This window comes from Leucoraja erinacea, chromosome 4, assembly GCF_028641065.1.
Source record: "Leucoraja erinacea ecotype New England chromosome 4, Leri_hhj_1, whole genome shotgun sequence".
Taxonomy (NCBI): Eukaryota; Metazoa; Chordata; class Chondrichthyes; order Rajiformes; family Rajidae; genus Leucoraja; species Leucoraja erinaceus.
In genome coordinates this window covers 30,158,389-30,180,988 of record NC_073380.1, presented here as the reverse complement: position 1 = coordinate 30,180,988, position 22,600 = coordinate 30,158,389, and the positions used below count along the sequence as shown (strand labels likewise).

The 22,600-nt window shown below is 45.7% G+C and overlaps 1 protein-coding gene across 12 annotated transcripts in view; it reads right to left on the bottom strand.

The window, feature by feature from the left end:
* Nucleotides 1-22,600, bottom strand: part of LOC129696231 (receptor-type tyrosine-protein phosphatase mu-like) — a 905,597-nt gene that overhangs the window by 83,903 nt on the left and 799,094 nt on the right. For all 12 annotated transcript variants that reach the window (XM_055633926.1, XM_055633914.1, XM_055633916.1 and 9 more), the window contains 3 exons: nucleotides 21,433-21,520; nucleotides 16,877-16,953; nucleotides 14,129-14,165 (listed from right to left, as the gene is read on the bottom strand). In XM_055633926.1, the coding sequence (XP_055489901.1) occupies nucleotides 14,129-14,165; nucleotides 16,877-16,953; nucleotides 21,433-21,520 (202 nt within the window). The remainder of the gene's footprint in view (nucleotides 1-14,128; nucleotides 14,166-16,876; nucleotides 16,954-21,432; nucleotides 21,521-22,600) is intronic.

Below are 22,600 nucleotides of genomic sequence, written 5' to 3'. Positions count from 1 at the left end.
TCGTCCCCGTGACGGCCGCCATGGCCTCTTTTCCACCGTGCTTGTCCGCGGCCATGCTGAGATAATGACCGCCACCGCCATGTTGTAGAACTTTAAGGAGTCCAGCGGAGTGTGCTGCACGACTTTAGCGGCTTCAACCCTAAGGCGGGGGTGGGAGGGGAGGGTGGCTGGGCCACGTAACTCACAGTTCGTGGAAAACAGTGCCCAGCAGGCTGCACTTTGAGAACTTTGCGCAGCTAGCTGCGAGGAGCAGAGGCATTATGACGTCATCCAGCTCGCTTCAGCTCGTCAGATTGGTGAACAATTTGAGTAAAAAACTTGGGAAATAATCTATCAAATTTTCAGATGAGGGGATTTTTGAGATCATGAGGTAAATCTCTACCGGAATTTGTAAAAATGTCACCGTTATTGCTTCGGGTTTTCGAGATGAGGTGAATCAAAGGACAAGAATTAAGTAAACAAACACATAAGTAAACATCCAAGATCAGAGTTTTATCTATATAATTAAAAGTCGAAACTTGACCACTTCCTGTTTGCACTGTATGTTGATTTTAGAAAAAACGCTAACATTTACGGCTGTGATTTTTGGACATCTTACTCAGCGTCCCCCTCCAGCTGTCAGGGCCAGGGGATTTTTCCCATCGATGAAAAATAAAAGACTTATTAGTGTTTAAAAAATGTTGAGATTCTCTCTCCTGTCAACCATGCCATGAAGGCCACATGCCTTGAGGGGGGAGGGACTATAAAACCTGGAAGTGTGGACGTGCCTCAGTCTCTGCAAGATGGGGGGGGGGGGGGGGGGGGGGGTGAGAGGTCACGGCTCCCAGTCTGAGCTGTGAATAACACTGAACACATTTCTACTAAACTGTGGGTGTGGTTTTACTGACCTGTGAGTGCCCTTAATGTGGTTTGAAAATGTAGTTTGAAAAAGAAAATGTGGATTGGAAATGAAGTTTGAAAATGAAAATGTGGTTGGTTTGAAAATGTGGTTGGTTTGAAAATGTGGTTGGTTTGAAAAGGTAGTTGGTTTGGAAATGTGGTTTGAAACTGATTTCAAGCAGGGTGCAAGGCCACCAAATTCAAGTGCAGTTTCATACCATTTCAAGCAGGGTGCAAGGCCATCATATTCAAGTAGAGTTTCATATCATTTCAAGCAGGGTGTTCAAGTCATTCTTTCTCAAACTGGATTTTGTAAAGTTGAATAACTTGTAAAATCTGCATCAATCTGAATGAAACTCGATAAAAGCACACCACAAGACAATTTAGATTAGATTAGATTCAATTTTAGTCATTGCACTTTTCAGTGCAACAAAATGGTTTAGCCTGCAGACATAATATAGAGTAAATAACAAAACAAACACTCAACACAGTTTAAAGTCCCAAAGTAATTGTCTCTTCCCTTCTTACTCTCCCTCTGCGCTGAGGCAATCCAGGCCTCCAATGTTGTAACCCCGCCGGGTGATGGTGAGCAAGTCCCGCGGCTGAATCCGAGCTCCACAAACGGGCTGGTTCAAACTCCGTGGCCCGGGGCGGTCGAAGCTGCCGCCCTCTAGTCCAGCGGACGAAGCTGTTGTTGCGGGAGTTCCGGAAAAACAGGTCACCAACATGTGACCTGCGAGCTCCCGACGATGTCGTCTGCTGGCCCGCGGCCGAGCCTCCGAGGCTCCAAAGTCAGGTCACTGCCGCCACCGCAACGCCACCACAGCCCCGGAGTCGGCCAGCCTCGCGTTGGTAAATCCTGGCTGGCTCTGCCTCCGGAGCCTCGAGGTCGGTCCCAGTTGGAGGCCACCAGCTCCGCGATAGGCCTCAGCGCAGATGGACATGGGGACGGGGGATACAGCATAAAAGGTTGCATCCCCCCCGAAGGAAGAGTCAAAAAACATGTTTCACCCACCCTCCCACACATGCACAACTAAAATAAACCGCAATAAACTAACAACGGGACAAAAGAAAACAAAAAAAGAAAAGACAAATGGACTGCAGTCGAGCCGCAGCTGCAAGGCAGCGCCGCCACTTCCGGATATTGTGAGTAAGGTGGTGCAACAATTACAGCGCTATCATGTACCGCTTTGGCGTAATTTCAGGATCACACACACACACACACACACACACACACACACACACACACACACACACACACACACACACACACACACACACACACACACACACACACACACACACACACACACACACACACACACACACACACACAGAAACAAACAAGATGAGAGTTTTAGTAATATATAGATATTTATAAGAAAAGTACAGGAGCATAAACACCCTGACTGTTCATCCATGAGTCTCTTGAACATGATACATTTACTTCAGCTGTTAACCTCTATGGATAACTTTGGTTGTACTAAGGACTTTGGTTTTTCAACTAATATTACGGTTATTAATTTATTCAATATCTAAATTATTATGTATTATCTGTGTGTATTATGTTTACGAGCCTTTTTTGCGGCTTCAAGTCTGAATTTCATTGTTCCGTATGATACGTATGAAAATTAAATACTTTGGACTCTTGACTATGATTATTAGTAAGCTGTATGCTTTTGAAACCTGTGTCCCAAATACACATGTAGAAACAAAGAACTACAGATGCTTGTTGACATAAAAGATAGACAAAATATGCTGGAGTAACTCAGCGGGTCAGGCCGTATCTCTGGAGAACAAAGATAGCTGACGTTTCGGGTCGGGACCTTTCTTCAGAAGGTGTGGGAGAAAACCCACCCTGCCTGCGATCATTTGTTGCCGACCCTGATTTGTCCTGGTCTTTTCTCACCTTCAGCTCTTCACCACCCCTCTACACACTATACTTTCTGTCTAAAGAAGGATCCTGACCCAAAACGTCACCTATCCTTTTTCTCCAGAGATGCTACCTGAGATACTCCAGCATTTTGTGACTATCTTCCTAATGCACATGCTTGATATGCAAATTGCTACATCATCATTGCGTAGCTGAGATGAAGGGATTGGAAATGTCATAAATTATGTTGTTCCCAACAGAAATAACACATTTGTGACAGATTAGAATTAGCCTTCATCTTGCCATTGTCTTGCAAGCAAGTACCAGACTGAAAGACAGCCCAGGGGTTTTAATACATCCTAACGTACTGTAGAAATGGCAACACACTAATGAACAGGTAATTATGTAACTCCCCAGTCTATTTAAACCAATTGCAAGTCTATTACCACTGATTACATTTGCCAATTTAAGGTACATCCATTTACATTTGTGCATCAAGACTTTGTGTTAACAGGAACTCAATAAAAATTGTGAAACAATTAGATGTCATTGAGTGAAACTCCAGGGAAATTCTGTACCATTGTTTTAGCAAGAATGATGAATGAATAGAATGTGGTTTGAGCAACATTTGGGACCAAATGGGCTGTCCTCCTTTCATTCAGACACTGTTATGGTAAGCAGAGTGCTTGAGCTTTTTTTTCCTTGAGTGTCTCATCTTCAGATTCCCCAAAGTCTTTCCACTATCCCCAAGGCACAAGTCAGGAGTGCAAACAAAAACTCTGCAATTACCTGAAGGAGCACACTTCCAACAACACTTCACACTGTCCAGGCCATTTGATTGTCCCAGAGCCGCAGGGCCATTCAGCACAGAAACAAGCCCTTCATGCCCCATTTAAGCTGGTCCCATTTACTCATGTTGGGAACCAAATCTTTCCAAACCATGTACTTGTCCAAGTGTCTTTTAAATGTTATTATAGTGCCTGCCTCAACTAACTGCTTGGCAGCTCGTTCCATATACCTTATTATGCTTTACGTAAAAAAGTTGCCTCAGGTTCCTATTAATTTATCTTAGACCTATACCCTCTCCCCTTAAACCTATACCCTCTGGTTCTTCATTCCCTTATGCTGAATAAAATACCCTATGTATTCATCATATCTATTCCCCACATGATTTTATTCATCTCTACAAGATCACCCCTCAATCTCCTGCGCTCCTCAGAATAAAGTCATAGCTTGCCCAACCTCTCCCTATAGTTCTTCCCATCAAGTCCTGACAACATTATCCATCATCCTAAACACTAATTCCCAACCTCCCTGATGCTCCATCGTTACAGTGTGTGCCATCCAAAAAGTGCATTCCTTTAGCTGTCAAGGTCCCTCTGCATCACTTCCCAAAAATACAACCTCCACCACCATGATGCACAAGGCCATTAGGCATCTGGAAACACAGTCACTTGCAGGTTTCCTTCAAGCTCATGCTGCAACCTCACTTGGAAATGCGGTACCCGTTCTCCATTCCCTCTAGAGCAAAGTTTAGTTTACTTTAATTTAGAGTTACTGCGCGGAATCAGGCCCTTCGGTCCATTGAGTTGGTACTGACCAGCGATCCCCGCACACTAACACTATCCTACACACTAGGGGCAATGTACAATTTTAACAAACCAAGAGTGTGGGAGTGTTTGGAGTGTGCCGGTCACTGGTGCTGTATGCCAGCAACTCCACGGCCGCGCCACAATGCCGCCCATGGTGCTAGCACTTTGTCCTAGAACATATTGGTCAATTGCATTACAGGAATGCATTCAGTGGATGGACCAATGTCATTCAAAGGAGGTACTGACATTTCTGCTGACAGCCATCCCATAAATGAATTGAAACATTATTTACCCCCTCCCCCAGGACTGTCAACATTGTGTGAGAGTTGGGAGTGAGAAATTGTGAGAGACCAAGTTCGAGGGAGCGTATCAACCGAGGTGAGGGGGGCGAGGGTGTGAGAGGGGTGTCCCCCCTCCAATTGTTACAGAGCTTTTGCATTTTTCAGCTTGAAATTGTGCAAGCTGGTGCATACTGTAGCGAGTCTTTTAACTTACACTTGAATGCAATGTTTATGCTTTAAATTGGATTTGCTATGAATAAGGTTAGGCTAAATTACATTCCTAATTACATTCCACATTCCTCTGATCAACAGGTGCAGCACATGAATGATCTTAGTATATTCATGTATGGAAATCAGATTATAATCAATCACATGGCCCATGTTGACCAACCTGGGTCTCACTGCACACCTGGTACTACTCCTGACCCTGACTCCAGTTGCATACCTTCTCTCATTCCTGACCCCGAGTCCAGCCTTATACCTGGCCTATTCTAGCCTGATCATAGTTTACCTGCTTAGGTTCCCAGTGCTGAACACTCCCATTGTCCCAGCTTTGACTGCACACCTTGTACTATTCCAGACCTTGATTCTGGATGCACACTTGGCCTTGTTCCTAGCCCCTCTGCACTGACAATATATCTGGCCCACACATTAAGCCCCATATCTGACCCCCTGGACTTAACCTATTATGTTCAAGTCCACAGGTGCTTATCTAATGTGGTAATCTTTTATGGGGCACTTCACAGACCAAATCTTGTATAACAAAATTTGCTACATCCATTGGCTTCCTTGTTATCTAACATGCTAGTTAATTTGTCAAAGAAGTCATCAATTGGTTGAACACAATTTCATCTATAAAATTATAGACACTCAGCTGTATAAGTATTCTGTTACCATTACCTTCATTTTCCTAACAAACTGTCCTGAAGTCATTTTCATCCCCAATATTTTCAGTATTTTGCTGTCTTCCTCTCAGCTGGAACTTTTCCGAAATGCAAAGTCCAATAACTATATATTTAAGCAATTTTATTCTATTAAATGTGATCTTGAGAATACATCATATTTTCTGCGGTATTCATAACACAACAATGATAAAACGATTTTTGTTTTGATTGCACCTACCAACAGTCATACATTATTATATTACAGTTAATATGTACCTAGGACAAATTTTTGTTCCAATGCTTCCCATTCCCAATTACTTTTACATTGAGGTGAATGAAATCCAAGTGAGGTTTAATTGGCATCAGAAAAATAAAACCTCCGGATTGGATGATATTCATTACGTGGTTGGTTGGAGTCAGTATCAGCACAATTACTATATTAAACTTTGAATCTTCAGGTGTCCTGGTTCAAACAAAAACTAAAGACAAATAATAACCTCCTCACACATTCCCCTGCAAGTATCTCTGTCACTCCTTTAAAATATGCCCCTTCTTTGAACAAGCTCTTAAACATCGCATCTGAATCAGTTTCCATCTGATTACACTCCTTGAGGATGTTCATCTACGTGTTCAATTAATAAAACAACAACGAGATTGGGGACATTTCTATTCAAACTGTCAAAAGAATTTGGGGGCGGGGGTTAGAAATAGTTAGTGAGGTTTACAAAAATAATAGTTGAGTGGCAAATGACAATAGTGCTACCTTCCCAATATTTAACTGAAGGAAATAATGGGTTATCGGGCTGTAGGTTGTGACAGACAGCCTGACACGTCGCATGTCATTTTAATATTACACTTTGTAGCGGCACCTAGTTGTTTGGCCACTCTTGCTATGCGAATCCTCGGCAACCCTGGGAGGGGTCACGAGATATGTAGGGTGTGCCCTAGTATATAAATCATGATTTTCCCGCTCTCGCTCTCTTGCTCTTCCGCTTCCTCTCACTTCATGAGAGTATCCAGCCACCTCAGCAGGAGCTAAACCGAGCTCACATGGCAACCGCCTCTCAACAACCACGACTGCTAGAGTGTTAAACGTCCATGTCCATATCAACCTACAATGCCTGAATAAAGAATCCATTTATTCACGACGTTTGCGCCTCTACCATTTATCCCATCCCCATCCTGGATATTCCGGATAAATAAATTAAGGTTTTGTCAACTAATTACAAATCAGGCTAATTACAAATCAAATCAATAACATTAGCCAACTCTGAAACACGAAGCGATGAGCATTGAGATCCAGACATCATGGACAACTGCCCTCAGTTCCCCGCTCACATCTGGCAGTGCTCTCTGTCTGAACCAGGGGCCACGGAGCGTTTTTGAATCCGGAGCGCTTTTGAAAGTGGGGGGCCTGAGCGATCACTGATCACTCGTCTTGGGGGTGCCCGGTGAGGGAGTGGAGCAAATGAGTGGGGGGAGGGACTTTTTGAAATTTGGTAGGGACTTTGAGATTTGATGTATTTAAATCATGTTTTAGTGCATTGTAGAAGTATGATTTCAATGTTTTTTGTTTGAAGTATTTTTAAGAGGTAACTTTTTAAGGGGTACATTTTTCCACACAAAGGGTGGTGGGTGTATGGAACAAGTTGCCAGAGGAGGTAGTTGAGGCAGGGACTATCCCAAAATTTAAGAAACAGTTAGACTGATACATGGACAGGACAGGTTTTGAGGGATATGGACCAAAAAGCAGGTAGTGTAGCTGGGACATGTTGGCAGGTGTGGGCAAGTTGCGCCAAAGGGCCAGTTCTCACACTGTATCACTCTATGACTACATTATACCTCCACCATGCATGGATGCTTCAAAATCAAGCAGAGAAACATAGAAAATAAGTGCAGTTATAGGCCATTCGGCCCTTCGAGCCAGCACTGCCATTCAATATGATCATGGCTGTTCATCTAAAATCAGTACCTCTCTCATGTTTTTTCCCCATATCCCTTGATTTCGTGAGCCCCAAGCGCTAAATGTAACTCTCTCTTGAAAACATCCAGTGAATTGGCTTCCACTGCCTTCTGGGTGAAGAAAGTTTGTCCTCATCTCAGTCCTAACTGGCCTACCCATTATTCTTAAACTGTGACCCCGGTTCTGAACTCCACCAACATCGGGAACATTTTCCCTGCAGTTACCGAAAGTGAAAATCTAGCAGGCAAGCAGGCAAGCAGGATGCTTTATCCAACCACCCTCATTTGAAGTCCACTATCTTCCACCGTTTCTACCCAGTGCTCGGTACTTACTTCCAGCAGCCACCGGGTGTCCTCCAGGATGTACCGAGCCGCAGCCTGATCCATGCTGGTCACCAGGGCAAATTCAGCACAGAGACACTAACGGCAGCGGCGCAACGCTCCTGACGCCTCCGACGGCCCGGGACACTTGCACTGAGGCTGCTCCTGCAGCGAGCGACTCGCCAGCCCGGCAAACACTCGCCATCCCTGGCTCCTCGTCAGCATTTGCCTCCGCCGTTGCTTCTGCTTCCATCCATTCCTCAGATCTGGCTCTCCAACATCCGTGGCCCATGCAGTTGATATGAGTTTTGAAATTCTCGTTGATTACAGAATTTCTCACGACAGAGCGTGAGAAAATTGTGATCAGCGTGAGAGCGTGAGAATTTGTCGAAATGCGTAGTCTCACACTCAATGCGTGAGAGTTGGCAGCCCTGTCCCCCCCCTCTCAGCCCACCTCATGTTTCCTAGATCTTTTAGATTACAGAAACTTAAATGCAGAAATGTAATGTATCTCCTAAGATGGCATTGACGGATGTTAGGTCTTTGTGTGCTGTTCCCAGAGGAGGTTCTACTATCATCAGATCATCAATCGCTCTATTCTTTTAAATCTATTTTACTCTGCATCTTTCCCATTGCTCTGCCTATAGTGCTTGATTGCATCTATGTGCAGTGTTATCTTTAGTTAGGTGACCTTGCACCACCCGGCGTGGCTTTAATGGCCGCGGGACAATCACCATCGCCAGCCGGGGGCTTTGACTTTGACTCTGACATCGGGGGGGGTGGGGGGGGGGGAGAGTGCTGTGGAGAGATAAGTTTTTTTGGCCTTCCATCACAGTGATGTGATGGATGTTTATGTAAATTATGTTGTGTCTTGGGTCTATTTGTTTGTAATGTATGGCTGCAGAAACGTCATTTCGTTTGGACCTCAAGGGGTCCAAATTACAAATAAATTGAATCTTGAATCTTGAATCTTGAATCTTCAGTTTTAGAGAAGCTGCGGGTATGATCCTGACTCCAGATATTGTCAGTATGGAGTTTGTACGTTCTCCCCGTGACTACGTGGGTTTTCTCTGGCTGCCCCAGTTTCCTCCCACATTCCAAGGACATGGAGGTTTGTAGGTTAATTGGCTTTGGTAAAGATTGTAAATTGTCCCCTTGTGTAGGATAGTGTTGGTCTATAGCGATGGTTAGGGACGATGTGGACTCGGTGGGTCGAAGGGCCTGTTTCCGCTCTGTATCTCTAAACTAAGCCAAAAAAAACTTGAAGATAAGTCCTTTTATTCTAAGGCTGGGCCTTCTGGTCCTAGTAAAATCATCCTCTCCACATCCACTCTAACCTAGCCTTCTGTTTGAAATTCACCGCTTACCCTTTCTTGTCAACTACTCAAACTGTCCACATGTCTGCCAAAATCTGTGGAGTCTCTAACCAAATATATTACCAGTGCTGTGACAATGCTTCAAATTAATGCTCCGTGGCAGGACCACTCTGTCAGCTTTACTCAGGGTAGCACTGACTGGATTTGGATTTATCGGGGAGTGATGCTGCAGCTGAGTACAGATTAATAGAGTGAGAAATTGACGCACGACAGATCTAGCACTGAAGCATTGGGTTGAATCGAATATAGTACAGAGTGGTTTAACACAAAATCTTTAGTTTGACACCATGGCTTAACTATGTTTTATTACAGAATAATGCTGGGGAAGAATTTGGATTTATTATGAAGATAGACCCAAAAAGCTGGAGTAACTCCACGGGTTAGGCAGAATCTCTGGAGAAAAGGAATAGGTGATGTTTTGGGTCGTGACCAGTCTGAAGAAGAGTCTCGACCCAAAAACTTTTTAAGTCTATCTTCGGTATAAAGCAGCATCTGCAGTTCATTCGCACACACATTCATTTATTAAGGATGGACACTGTGACCAGATGAAGTTTAATGAGATAGTGTTGGGACTAAAAGGTAATGGCTGGAACGATTTCTGTACAAATCCATGATCAAATTGGGTTTCCGATGCAAGTTTGGACATACTGAAATTGTGTTACAGTGGTTACAGATGCACAATGTTGCCAGGTTGCATCACAACTTGGTTTGTGAACAGCTCTTCCCAAGAACTTCAGAAATTGCAGTGTTGGTGATGAAGCCCATTTCACCCCACAGGCCAGACTCCCCAACACTGACTCCATCTACACTTCACGCTTCAGAAACGTAGCCAACACAATCAAAGGCTTGACCCAACCCAGCCATTCTTTCATCTCCCTGCTCCAATTGGACAAAAGGTACAGAAGCTTGAAAGTGCGCATTGCCAGACTCAGCAACAGTTTCCTCTCTGTTATCGAACGGTCCTATCATAAGCTAGGGTACTGTCTGATTCACCTCTACTCATTGTGGTTATTGGACTTTGTCTTGGAAACTGATGCGTCTCAATACTGAGAACTATATTTTCTGCACTCTGTATCATCCCCTTGCTCTACAGACTACAGATTGTACTTGAGTTTGACGATTGAGTTTATGGATAGTATTATCTGAACTGCTTAAATAGATTTTTACTGTACCTAGGTTTGAACATTTTGAAATATTTATATGTGTATAAATATTTAGGAACTCTATTTCTTTAAGATTTTAGATTTTTTTATATTTTAAGTTTGGAGTTTGGATGTTTTATAACAGTTTTTAAAATATTTCTGAATGTACCTGCACTACATTTGGGATATCTCACACTTATCTAACCAGGGGATGATTTGGCCATTTTGTGCATGGAGTGTGGTCTGTTTTATACTCCAGCACCATGGTTCATGGTACGATACAACTCAGGAGCAGGCCCTTCGGCGCACAATGTCATCTGCCTCATATGTTGCACAAAGCCACGTCAACGAACAAGATCACAACACGTGGCAGTGGTTTGTTTTCCAATATCCCCATTGCGTTCATTGGATTTTGTCTAGGGAACCGATGAGCTATATTTCTGTTAGATAGCTGATGCCGCTGGCCAACCCCTCTTGTAGTGGCTTATCCGTCCCCGAGGGAACAGCAAATTTAGAGGCAAGAGCAGGCAGCTCTTCCTGATGCGACTCTCGCACATTATGCATTAAAGCATGGGATTCAGGCACATACTCATGTTCGGAGTCATGTTCGGAGTCAGTTCCATACTGATCTCTGACACCCTTATAGTGGGAGAAATAGTGCACCCCGAACCAGGCGTTGCCACATGCGTATGCCTCGGACTGCTTGTGCATGCTTCCGTAACACGGAGCATATTTTGTGACACCATCTCCGATAGTCTTTCTAGTGGGAGGAATATTCCAACCCTGAACCAGGTGGAACTCCATTAGGTTTATGTAGTTTTTTGTTATTTTATGTGGGGTGTGTGTGTGGGGGGGTGGGGGTGGGGTATTGCAACCCTGAACCAGGGGGGGGGGGAAACTTTTGAATCTCTCCCTGCACTGGAGACCCGACCTTTTCTCGTCGGGTCTCAGTTGTCGTTGGGGCCGCAACGAGGAGCGGCCTCCAACGGGAAGAAGCCGGGGACTCTGGTGCCGACTCACCGTTGCCGTCGCGGAGCTGGCCGAGACCGGAGCGGGTGGAGCGGTGGAGGAGCGCTGCTGCTGCTGCTGCCGCTGCTGCTGCTGCTGCTGCTGCTGCCGATGCCGCTGCTGCTGCTGATGCGAAGGCTGCTACTGCGGGTCTGCGGACGGCGGCACCGGGAGCCCGCGGCTCCCTGGAGGGAGACCGCTTTTCGGGGCTCCTGCAACGGCGAATTCTCCCGCCCGTGTTGCGGGGTTGAAGAGCTCCTGGAGCGGGGCCTGACACCACTGCCCCGCGCGGCTGGAATGGCCGCGGGACTTTGCGAGCGCACACCGGGGGCTCCAACACCAAGACCCGGTGTGCGACCTCGCACCACCCGGCGTGGCTTCAATGGCCGCGGGACAATCGCCATCGCCAGCCGGGGGCTTTGACTTTGACTCTGACATCGGGGAGGGGAGAGTGCAGTGGAGAGATAAGTTTTTTTTGGCCTTCCATCACAGCTATGTGATGGATGTTTATGTAAAATGTAATTATGTTGTGTCTGGGGACTATTTGTGTGTAATGTATGGCTGCAGAAATGGCATTTCGTTTGGACCTCCAGGGGTCCAAATGACAATTAAATTGACTCTTGACTCTTGGTGGCTAAAATCCGGCCGGTAATAATGAAAACTGAGCGCCTATGAAGCTTCCATGGCGGCCTCTGAAATCGTCCGCCTGCTCCCGTACAGAGCTCCAATGGTGGCAGCCGGCAGGAGCGGCCGCCTCCATCAGCTACTCTGGGACCGCTGTTGCAGCGGCCCGGTGAAAGTAAATTTTACTTACCTGCCAGAGCAGTTGCGAACTGCTCCGACCCAGCAAATTGCGTCTGGTGTATTGACGCGCACACGGACTGGCGGGCTCTTCACGTAATCACTCACGTGACTTCGAAATAAAATGACCCTTCAAGTTTGTTCCATCATTTAATAAGGTTCATGTAGGTTCACGAGATTGATCCCTGGGATGGTGGGACTGTCATATGAGGAAAGATTGAATAGACTAGGCTTATATTCACTGGAGTTTAGAAGCGTGAGGGGGATCTTATGGAAACATATAAAATTATAAAGAGATTGGACAAGCCAGATGCAGGAAAAATGTTCCCAATGTTGGGCGAGTCCAGAATAAATGCCACGGTCTTAGAATAAAGGTGAGGTCATTTAAGACACAGGTGAGAAAAAACGTTTTCACCCAGAGAGTTGTGAATTTATGGAATTCCCTGCCACAGAGGGCAGTGGAGGCCATGTCACTGGATGGATTTAAGAGAGAGTTAGATAGAGCTCTAGGGGCTAGCGGAGTCAAGGGATATGGGGAAAAGGCAGGCACGGGTTATTGATAGGGAACGATCAGCCATGATCACAATGAATGGCGGTGCTGGCTCGAAGGGCCGAATGGCCTCCTCCTGCACCTATTTTCTATGTTTCTATGTTCCGCTATATCTCCACATTTCTGGCATATCATTGATTCCCCTTGCCTAATATGATCCAGCTTGAATGTATTCAATGCATGAGCACTTACTGGCCGTAGGGTTGAAAATTACAGCCATTCGTGTAAAATAAGTTTGCAATCATTCCTGAATGGTTCATCCATGACTTTAAGACTAAGCCCATTGGTTTTAAACGGGAAATGCCCCCTAAGCAAACTATATGTTTCTCTTGAAATGAAATGAAATGAAATGATTCAATTTATTGTCATTGTCAGTGTACAGTACAGAGACAACGAAATGCATTTTTAGCATCTCCCTTGAAAGGGAGACACAGGGCGTCGCGGTGTGCCCGCGCCTGCCGCCGTAATTACATTCCATTACAGGCAAAGGTGGGTGAAGTGTCTTGCCCAAGGACACAACGACAGTATGCACTCCAAGCGGGATTTGAACCGGCTACCTTCCGGTCGCCAGCCGAACTCTTAGCCCATTGTGCTATCTGTCGCCCACTCTTCCTTCTCAGCTTCATTGAATATCAGTACCAGGAAATAGCAAGACAAACTTGCTACACAAGTTCTCCAGGTATGGCCTCGCTGAAGCTCTGGACAATTGTAGCACGACTTACCTGGACTCCAATTCCTTTGCAATTAAAGGTCAACATACCAAATGCCTTCTAATTGCATGTTGAGTGTATAGCATTCATTTATTTTCTGTATTTTGTTTAATGGCATTTACGATCTCTCTGTATTGTGCCAGTTTCTGATCATTGACAAAATATTCTACTCTGCCAGTTATTTAACTGAACAGTCCAGAGACCAGCCATCTCCCTCTCCCTCTTGCTCTCTCTCTCTCTCTCCCACTATTCCCTCCTTCTCCCCTTCTCTCCCTACTCTTTCATCATTCTCTCCCGTCTATCCTCTCTCTCTCTCCCATCTCTCTCCATCCTCTCCTCTCTCTCTCTCTCTCTCTCTCTCTCTCTCTCTCTCTCTCTCTCTCTCTCTCTCTCTCTCTCTCTCTCTCTCACTCTCTCTTCTCCCCATCCTCTCTCTCTTCATTGTGCGTGTATGTGTGTGGGAGGGTGATGCTAGGGAAGAGGGAGTGAGGAAAAGGAGCACACCAATTTCTTAATTTATCCTATACCACTGTTGGAAAAGCCACCATAAAGCAGAGGCCCCGCCTATGTCAGGCATCAAATAAATCCATCTTATTTGAAATGTTTCTTCTCTGTAAATATAATGCATGGTGCACTTCCTTCTCTTTATTGATGCTGGTGAATAGCAAAAACTATAACAACATATGAACATTGTCTGCTATGCGCCATGATTCTGCGCACTCATACTAAGAAATGTAATACTTGCTTACCTTGGGTGGCGATATAGTGGTTCGGTCTGTGATAGCCCTAGAAGATGGAATAAGAGCTCAGTAAGATAATGTAGGAATGTGTTCTAATGCAAAGATTTTCTCTTATAAATGTTGAGAATCAAACCAATGAACTACTTCAACATTTTTAAAATTCTCCTGCAGACGAAATTGACTAGTGGGGTGCCGCAAGACTCGGTGCTGGGACCCCAGTTGTTTACAATATATATTAACGATTTAAACGAGGGAATTAAATGTAACATCACCAAATTTGCGGATGACACAAAGCTGGGTGGCAGTGTGAGCTGCGATAAGCATGCTATGAGGCTGCAAGGTGACTTGGACAGGTTGGGTGACATGGCAGATACATTGCAGATTCAGTTTAATGTGGATAAATGTGAGGTTATCCACTTTGGTGGCAAAAACAGGAAGGCAGATTATTATCTGAATGGTGTCAGATTAGGATAATGGGAGGTGCAATGAGACCTGGGTATGCTTGCACATCAGTCACTGAAAGTAAGCATGCAGGTACAGCACGCAGTGAAGAAAGCTAATCTTCATTGCGAGAGGATCTAACTTTAGGAGCAAGAGCTCCTACTGCAGTTGCACAGGGCCCTGGTGAGACCACACCTGGAGTATTGTGTGCAATTTGTGTCTCCTAATTTGAGGAAGGACATTATTTCTATTGAGTGGGTGCAGCTTAGGTTCACAAAATTAATTCCCGGGATGGCAGGACTGAGATATGATGACTGGGCTTGTATTCACTGGAATTTAGAAGGATGAGAGGAGATCTTATAGAAAGATACAACATTCTTAAAGGATTGGACAGGCTAAATGCAGGAAAAATATTCCTGATGTTGGGGGAGACCAGAACCCGGGGTTACAGTTTAAGAATAAGCATTGCATTTTGAGTTTCAGAAGGAGGAAAGGGTGGAGAGCTTCGAGGAATGGAGTGAAGATAAATATTGTCCAGATAACAATGGGTGGCACAGTGGTGCAGCGGGTAGAGCTGCTGCCTCATAGTTTCAGCGACCCGGGTTCGATCCTGATCCTGTCCTTGGGTGCCGTCTATGTTGAGTGTGCACATTCTCCCTGTGACCATGTGGGTTTCATTGTTTTGAATGAACTGAATGCACTGGAGGTGAATTCAACCACTTGGCGATGCTCTTGCAGACTTTGGATATGAATAATTAAAGATAAATTGCTCTCCCTGTCATTTTTGTTGTTGGGAAATCATCCTCAAAATACTATAACCTCAAATTATTTCCATCTAACCATTAATTATTAATATACCTAATTAAATAAACTAGAAGGTACCTCACACCTGATGAGTGTTATGTGATTAAAAATTGAGATAACCATGTTGCAAACATAAAGTTAAACAATAATTACTCTTCAGCAGTTTGGAGAGATGCGTGCATGGGGGTGTGGGAGGGGGTGTGTGTGTGTGGATGGGGGGGGGGGGGGTGTGGGGGGGGGGGTGCAGAATGCAGGTTAAGAAGACAATTTGTTTGACATAAACTGAAGCAATTTGCTTCCATACAGATTCCCATGTGCCTTTACTAAATTACTGTAAGAGGCATCAGTGGCGCAGTGGTAGACTTGCTGCCTTACAGCGCCAGAGACCTAGTTTGGACCCTGACTACGGGTGCTATCTGTATGGAGTTTGTACGTTCTCCCCATGACCTGCTTGGATTTTCTCCGAGTGCTCTGGTTTCCTCCCACACAAAGTCGTGCAGGTGTGTAGACTAATTGGCTTGGTAAAATTGTAAATTGTTCCTAGTGTGTTGGATAGTGTTGGTGTACGGGGATCGCTGGTTGACACAGTCTCGGTGGGCCGAAGGGCTTGATTCCGTGCTGTAATTCTAAATTAAACTAAAGTAAAAACTAATTTCACTGAGAAACAGGAATAAAACCCATATCGTTCAGTGTTGTCTTCAAGCACTCTCAGGTGGGTAGAAGATAGATCAGCTGTTAAATAATAAGTTCCAATAGTGGACAACAAACTCCTTCCACATCACTGGTCTCTTTAGAAAGTTTCTCAATTCCTTGAGAAACTGTGATCCAGAATGATTACAAAATCACTTACATTCTTACACAAGTGCAATCACATATACTCATTTCCTTGTGGGACCTTATCTTATTTGAACTCCTTATGGTACAATAATTCAACCCATGTCTCATAACAAAGAGTTTCTGCTGGACAATGACCACACAGATAGCCTGTTTCTGATAGACAAAGGTCAGTGAATAGAAATGTTTAAATCAGTGTAGAAAGGAACTGCTGATGCTGGTTTTTACCAAAGATGGACACAAAGTGCTGAAGTAACTCAGCGGAACAGGCACCATCTCTGGAGAAAAAGGAAGGGTGGCATTTTGGGTCTGAAGAAGGGTTCCCAACTGAAATGGCATCCATTCTTTTTCTCCAGAGATGCTGCCTGACCCGCTGAGTTACTCCAGCACTTTGTATCCTTAATTAGTGTTACACCAGAGCCTTTCCAGGAGAAATCATAGCATGACAGGCACTGGATGAGCAAAAGCTGGGATGAGCATTGCAAGCTGCCCAGTCAAATTGTAAGCAAGAGTAAAAAGGAGGCTTAATCTGCCTCTGTTAAATGTCTCAATCATCTCAAATTATTTGGTCTCAAACGCTGGGAACACACATTTGAAAGAAATCCTCATTCACCCACAATGGCCTTTAATCAGCTAAAATAAATTCTCAAAGATACGTTCCAGTTTTCAGTCACTTACCTCCACGAAGTTTGCATTAATGTAATCAGAATTTGAATCACCCTCCAAAGCCTGCAGTCGGACCCGGGAATGATCATCTGAAGAACCAAACAGCCAGGGATTAGTAAATAAATAAATGTCACAGACCTTATGGAACGAGCTGCGGGGAAGGTAGCTGAGGCAGTTACTGTCGCAAAGTTTAAGAAACATTTAGACAGGTACATGGATAGACCAGGTTCAGAGGGATATGGGTCAGACACAAGCAGATGGGGCTAGTGTAGATGGGGCATGTTGTTCAGTGTGGGCTAGTTGGGCCGAAGGGCCTGTTTCCACGCTGTCTGACTCTATGCCTTAATAAGCATCAACATCAGAGTGGCCACATTTGGTACAAAGTAAAAGAAACAGTGGGATGGACATAAGAAGAATTGAGATAACAATTAGTTTCATTTTTAGTTCATTGATTCAGCGCGGAAACAGGCCCGCATATACTTCGGGTGCTCCGGTTTCCTCCTCTGTCCCTAGTGTGTAGAATAGAACTAGTGTGAATGGGTGGTAGACAAAAATGCTGGAGAAACTCAGCTGCCCTCTGGGTTTCTCCAGCATTTTTGTCTACCTTTGATTTTCCAGCATCTGCAGTTCCTTCTTAAACATTGTGAATGGGTGATCGCTGGCCTGCATAGACTCGGTGGGCTGAAGGGTCCATTTCCACACTGTATCTCTAAACTAAACTTTAAACCACAGTTTCTACACAAAGCAGAATGTTGCTACAAAATTCTAAATTCTATTTGCATATAGACAGCATGGCTGATGGGGAAAGAGAACTAATATAAATCGGGGGTCTTCTGTACATATGGAGAAGTGGAATGGGGCTTCAACAACTAATTTACATGTCAAACGCACAAATCATTTAACGATGTATAAGATCCTGTTTTATCACAGCGATGGCCTTCACAATTCTACAGGCTCTTCATATCTGAAGAAATAATGGTGATGCAATTATGAGAGTTGTCCTACCTTAATTCAATTTTAAACAAATATATGCAATATCCTTGATATGAGGTATTATGATGTTAGCTATTAAGCAACGAAGTGCAAAGTGATGAAAATGAAAATACAGGGCCAAGTGTAAAATATTGCACATAGGAAGGACGTAAAACTCTAGAGTAATTTTATAATATAGTTGAAAGAGATCTGAGGAGATGAACTTTCATGATACACAACCAAATTGATTATCATTTTGCTCATTTTTTGAGGGAGAAATTGAGGTAAAGATCGCCACCATGGAGATGAGCCTTGAATTTCCCCAAACAAGAACAAATTCTGTGCTTCGCCTTTTTTATTTTAACAGCATCATTCAGTCTTTACTGCAGTGCAGTTATCTTTTATGTAGCAGTTTATTCATAGAAACATAGAAACATAGAAAATAGGTGCAGGAGTAGGCCATTCGACCCTTCGAGCCTGCACCGCCATTCAATATGATCATGGCTGATCATCTAACTCAGTATCCTGTACCTGCCTTCTCTCCATACCCCCTGATCCCTTTAGCCACAAGGGCCACATTTAACTCCCTCTTAAATATAGCCAATGAACTGGCCTCGACTACCTTCTGCGGGAGCAAATTCCAGAGATTCACCCCTCTCTGTGTGAAAAAGGTTTTCCTCATCTCGGTCCTAAAAGATTTCCCCCTTATCCTTAAACTGTGACCCCTTGTTCTGGACTTCCCCAACATCGGGAACAATCTTTCTGCATCTAGCCTGTCCAACCCCTTAAGAATTTTGTAAGTTTCTATAAGATCCCCCCTCAATCTTCTAAATTCTAGTGGGTACAAACCGAGTCCATCCAGTCTTTCTTTGCATTCAGTTTGCTTGAAGACTAGGACAGACTATTATAGGATAAGAATCCAAGCTTACATGAGCACCGTGCATCATTTAGTCTAGCGCTGTAAGGCAGCAATTCTACCGATGCGCAACCTGGTAACCCCTTGCCATTCAATCATGGCTGATCCAATATTCTCTGGTGAGAGTGTGGAGCTCACCATCACTGGGAAAAGCTGATTTCATCCCGATGCCCAGTATGGAAGGAGGAGGGTCAGTCAGGGGGAGCGGGAAGGGGTGAGGGGCGGGTTTGCTCCTCAGCCTGACTAAGATGACCATCCAAAGGTAGCGGGCAGTTCTGCTTAAGTCAACTGCCTGCCCCTCTTCCGGGCTTAGGTCCATGCCCACGGGGACTCTGGAGTGGGAACAGCGGTGTCCACGGGGACTCTGGAGTGGGAAGATGCGGTGTCAACGGGGACTGGAGTGGGAACATGCGGTGTCCACGGGGACTGGATTGGGAACATGCGGTGTCAACGGGGACTCTGGAGTGGGAACAGCGATGTCCATGGGGACTGGAGTGGGAAGATGCAGTGTCAACGGGGACTCTGGAGGCATTCCATGAACGTTGGTCACCACAGGGTGCTGAGTACATCGTGGATATGGATAAGGAAGAGCATTAAAGGTTACGGGCAGAAGGCAGGAGATTGGTGTTGAGAGGGAAAAATAGATCAGCCATTGATTGAATGGCAGGATACTGACACGGTCGCGCAGCCGGAGAGTTGCTGCTTTACAGCGCCGGAGACCCGGGTTCAATCCTGACTATGGATACTGTCTGTACAGAGTTTGCACGCTCTCCCCGTGACCGTGTGGGTTTTCCCCGGGTGCTCCGATTTCCTCCCACACTCCAAAGTCATACAGGGTTGTAGGTTAATTGGGTTAGGTAAAATTGTAAATTGTCCCCAGTATGTCGGATCGTTCTAGTGTATGGGGATCGATGGTCGGCGCTGAATTGGTGGACCGAAGGGCAAGTTTCAGTGCTGCAGCTCTAAAACTAAACTAAAAGTAGACTCAACGGTCTAATTCTGGTCCTCTGTCTTATGGTCTTATGGAGAGTGAAGACAGGTTGGCAGGGTTGTGGTATTCAACAGTACCAACAGTCTGAAGAAGGGTCTCGACCCTACACTATAAACCCACTGACTCCCATGGCTATCTGGACTACACTTCTTCCCACCCTGCTTCCTGTAAGGACTCCATCCCCTACTCCCAATTCCTCCGTCTACGCCGCATCTGCTCCACGGATGAGGCGTTCCACACCAGGACATCTGAAATGTCCTCACTATTCAGGGAACGGGGGTTCCCCTCCTCCACCATAAATGAGGCTCGCACCAGGGTCTCTTCCATACCCCGCAACACTGCTCTCTCTCCCCATCACCGCACTCGCAACAAGGGCCGAGGCCCCCTAGTCCTCACCTTTCACCCCACCAGCCGTCACATACAAAAAATAATCCTCCGTCAGTTTCGCCACCTCCAACGTGACCCCACTACTCGCCACATCTTCCCATCTCCCCCCATATCTGCCTTCCGCAAAGACCGCTCCCTCCATAACTCCCTTGTCAATTCTTCCCTTCCCTCTCGGTCCACCCCCTCCCCGGGCACTTTCCCTTGCAACCGCAAGAGATGCAACACTTGTCCCTTTACCTACCCCCTCGACTCCGTTCAAGGACCCAAGCAGTCGTTCCAGGTGCGACAGAGGTTTACCTGCATCTCTTCCAACCTCATCTATTGCGTCCGCTGCTCTAGATGCCAGCAGATCTATATCGGTGAGACCAAGCGGAGGTTGGGCGATCGTTTTGCCGAACACCTCCGCTCGGTCCGCAATAACCAAGTTGACCTCCCGGTGGCTCAGCACTTCAACTCCCCCTCCCACTCCGTCTCCGACCTCTCTGTCCTGGGTCTCCTCCCTGGCCACAGCGCGCACCACCGGACACTGGAGGAACAGCACCTCATATTCCGTTTGGGGAGTCTACACCCCTGGGGCATGAACATCGAATTCTCCCAATTCTGTTAGTCCTTGCTGTCTCCTCCCCTTCCTCAGCTCCCCTACTATCTCCTCCCACCCTCCAGCCTTCTGGCTACTCCTCCTTTTCCCTTTCTTGTCCCGACCCACCCCCACCCCCGATCAGTCTGAAGAAGGGTTTCGGCCCGAAACGTTGCCTATTTCCTTCGCTCCATAGATGCTGCTGCACCTGCTGAGTTTCTCCAGCTTTTCTGTGAAAACTCTCGACCCGAAATGTTGGCCATTCCTTCTCTCCATAGATGCTGCCTCACCCGCTGAGTTTCTCCAGCATTCTTTGTCTACCTTTAATAGTTTTCTCTTTTACTTGACCTTTTCCCCGCTGCATTGAAGGCACAACAACTTAGGCTAACGATAACTCAACTCTGCCTCCCTTTTTTGCTGCAAAGAAGAAGTGTTTTGAGACGGTGATTAGTTTGCATTTCACAGCTGGGCAAAAAACAAATGTATGGCCAGAGGCAAATATAGCAAGAAATCTACTGAAGATAACAGACACTGGGCTGCAAATGGCCTAGGGCATCTATAGTTAGCATCACAAATAAGAGATGAATAATCAAAGGCTTAAAAACTTTGTAGGCTCAGCGGACTGTCTCAAACTAAGATCAGTCAGCACTGGTACAGCCGTATTGTTGCTTTTATGATACATATATCACGATTTGTGATCACTTTCCTGGCGTAACGGTACTCACAAGCAATGATATTCCCATATCTGTTCTTCATCCTGTTTTCATCTTTCTTGGCTGAATCCCACGGGGCAGATTGTCCTTCGTAAAAGCTCTGGAACAGAGAAAATAAATTTAATGCTATAATTAGTGACAGTGTTCAAAAATAACGGTGATTTTAAGGCTATCTTTAATTGGATTTTACTTGACTTTCTCTTGCACTAAAATGTTATTCCCTTTATCCTGTATCTTTGCACTGTGGATGACTTGATTGTGATTTTAGTTTAGTTTAGTTTAGATTAGCTTAGTTTAGTTTAGTTTAGAGATACAACGTGGAAGCAGGACCCTCAGTCCACCGAGTCCTTGTCAACCAACGATCCCCATACACTAGCACTAAAGTGCACACTGGGGACATTTTACAATTTTTACCGAAGCCAATAAGCGAGTTTGGTATTCCGAAAAATGCAAGGAATCATGGGATTTGTCAAAGGTGACTCGCTATAAAGAAAAAACAAACGTAGCGCTGGCTGTGTAAACTGTATGTAAATTCTTATCTTTATTCATGATTTATGTGTAAAAATATATTTAATCTGAGGAACGGGGTGCCAGGTGGCGGGAGAGCGGGGTGTAACAGCGAGATAGAGGGGGCAGATGCGAGTGGAAGACGGGAAAGTGCGCACAGAGATCCGCACCTCCTCCGCAGCCAGGATTGAACCCGGGTCCCCGGCGCCACAAGCGCTGCCGAACCGCCATTGGACCATCCCTGTCCCCATCCCCCAGAGCACAGCCGAGCCGGAGCCAGCGTCCCCCCTGCAGAGCGGCTGCAAGTCTACCACTCCGAGCCGGCCCCAAACTGCTGGCCAACCCAGGGCTGCCGGCCAACCCGGCGGAATAGGCAGAGCTGAGCTGAAGCCAGTGCCCCCCCCCCCCCCCCCCCCACCGCTGGCTGCACTTCCGGGACTGCCAGGGCCACCACGAACACCTCCGGCCACCTCCGGACAGGGTCGGGACACTAGGGAGGGGATGGGGACGGCCAAGAAGCATCTCAACAGTTCCCGCAGTGCCGGAGACCCAGGCCCCACCAAGACCACAGACGAAACGCAAGCCTGCACACAAAGCAGCACCACAGTTGCCGAGAATGTTTATAGCGAATGACCTATGACCTGGGCATGCACAGTCGGAATACCGAACTCGC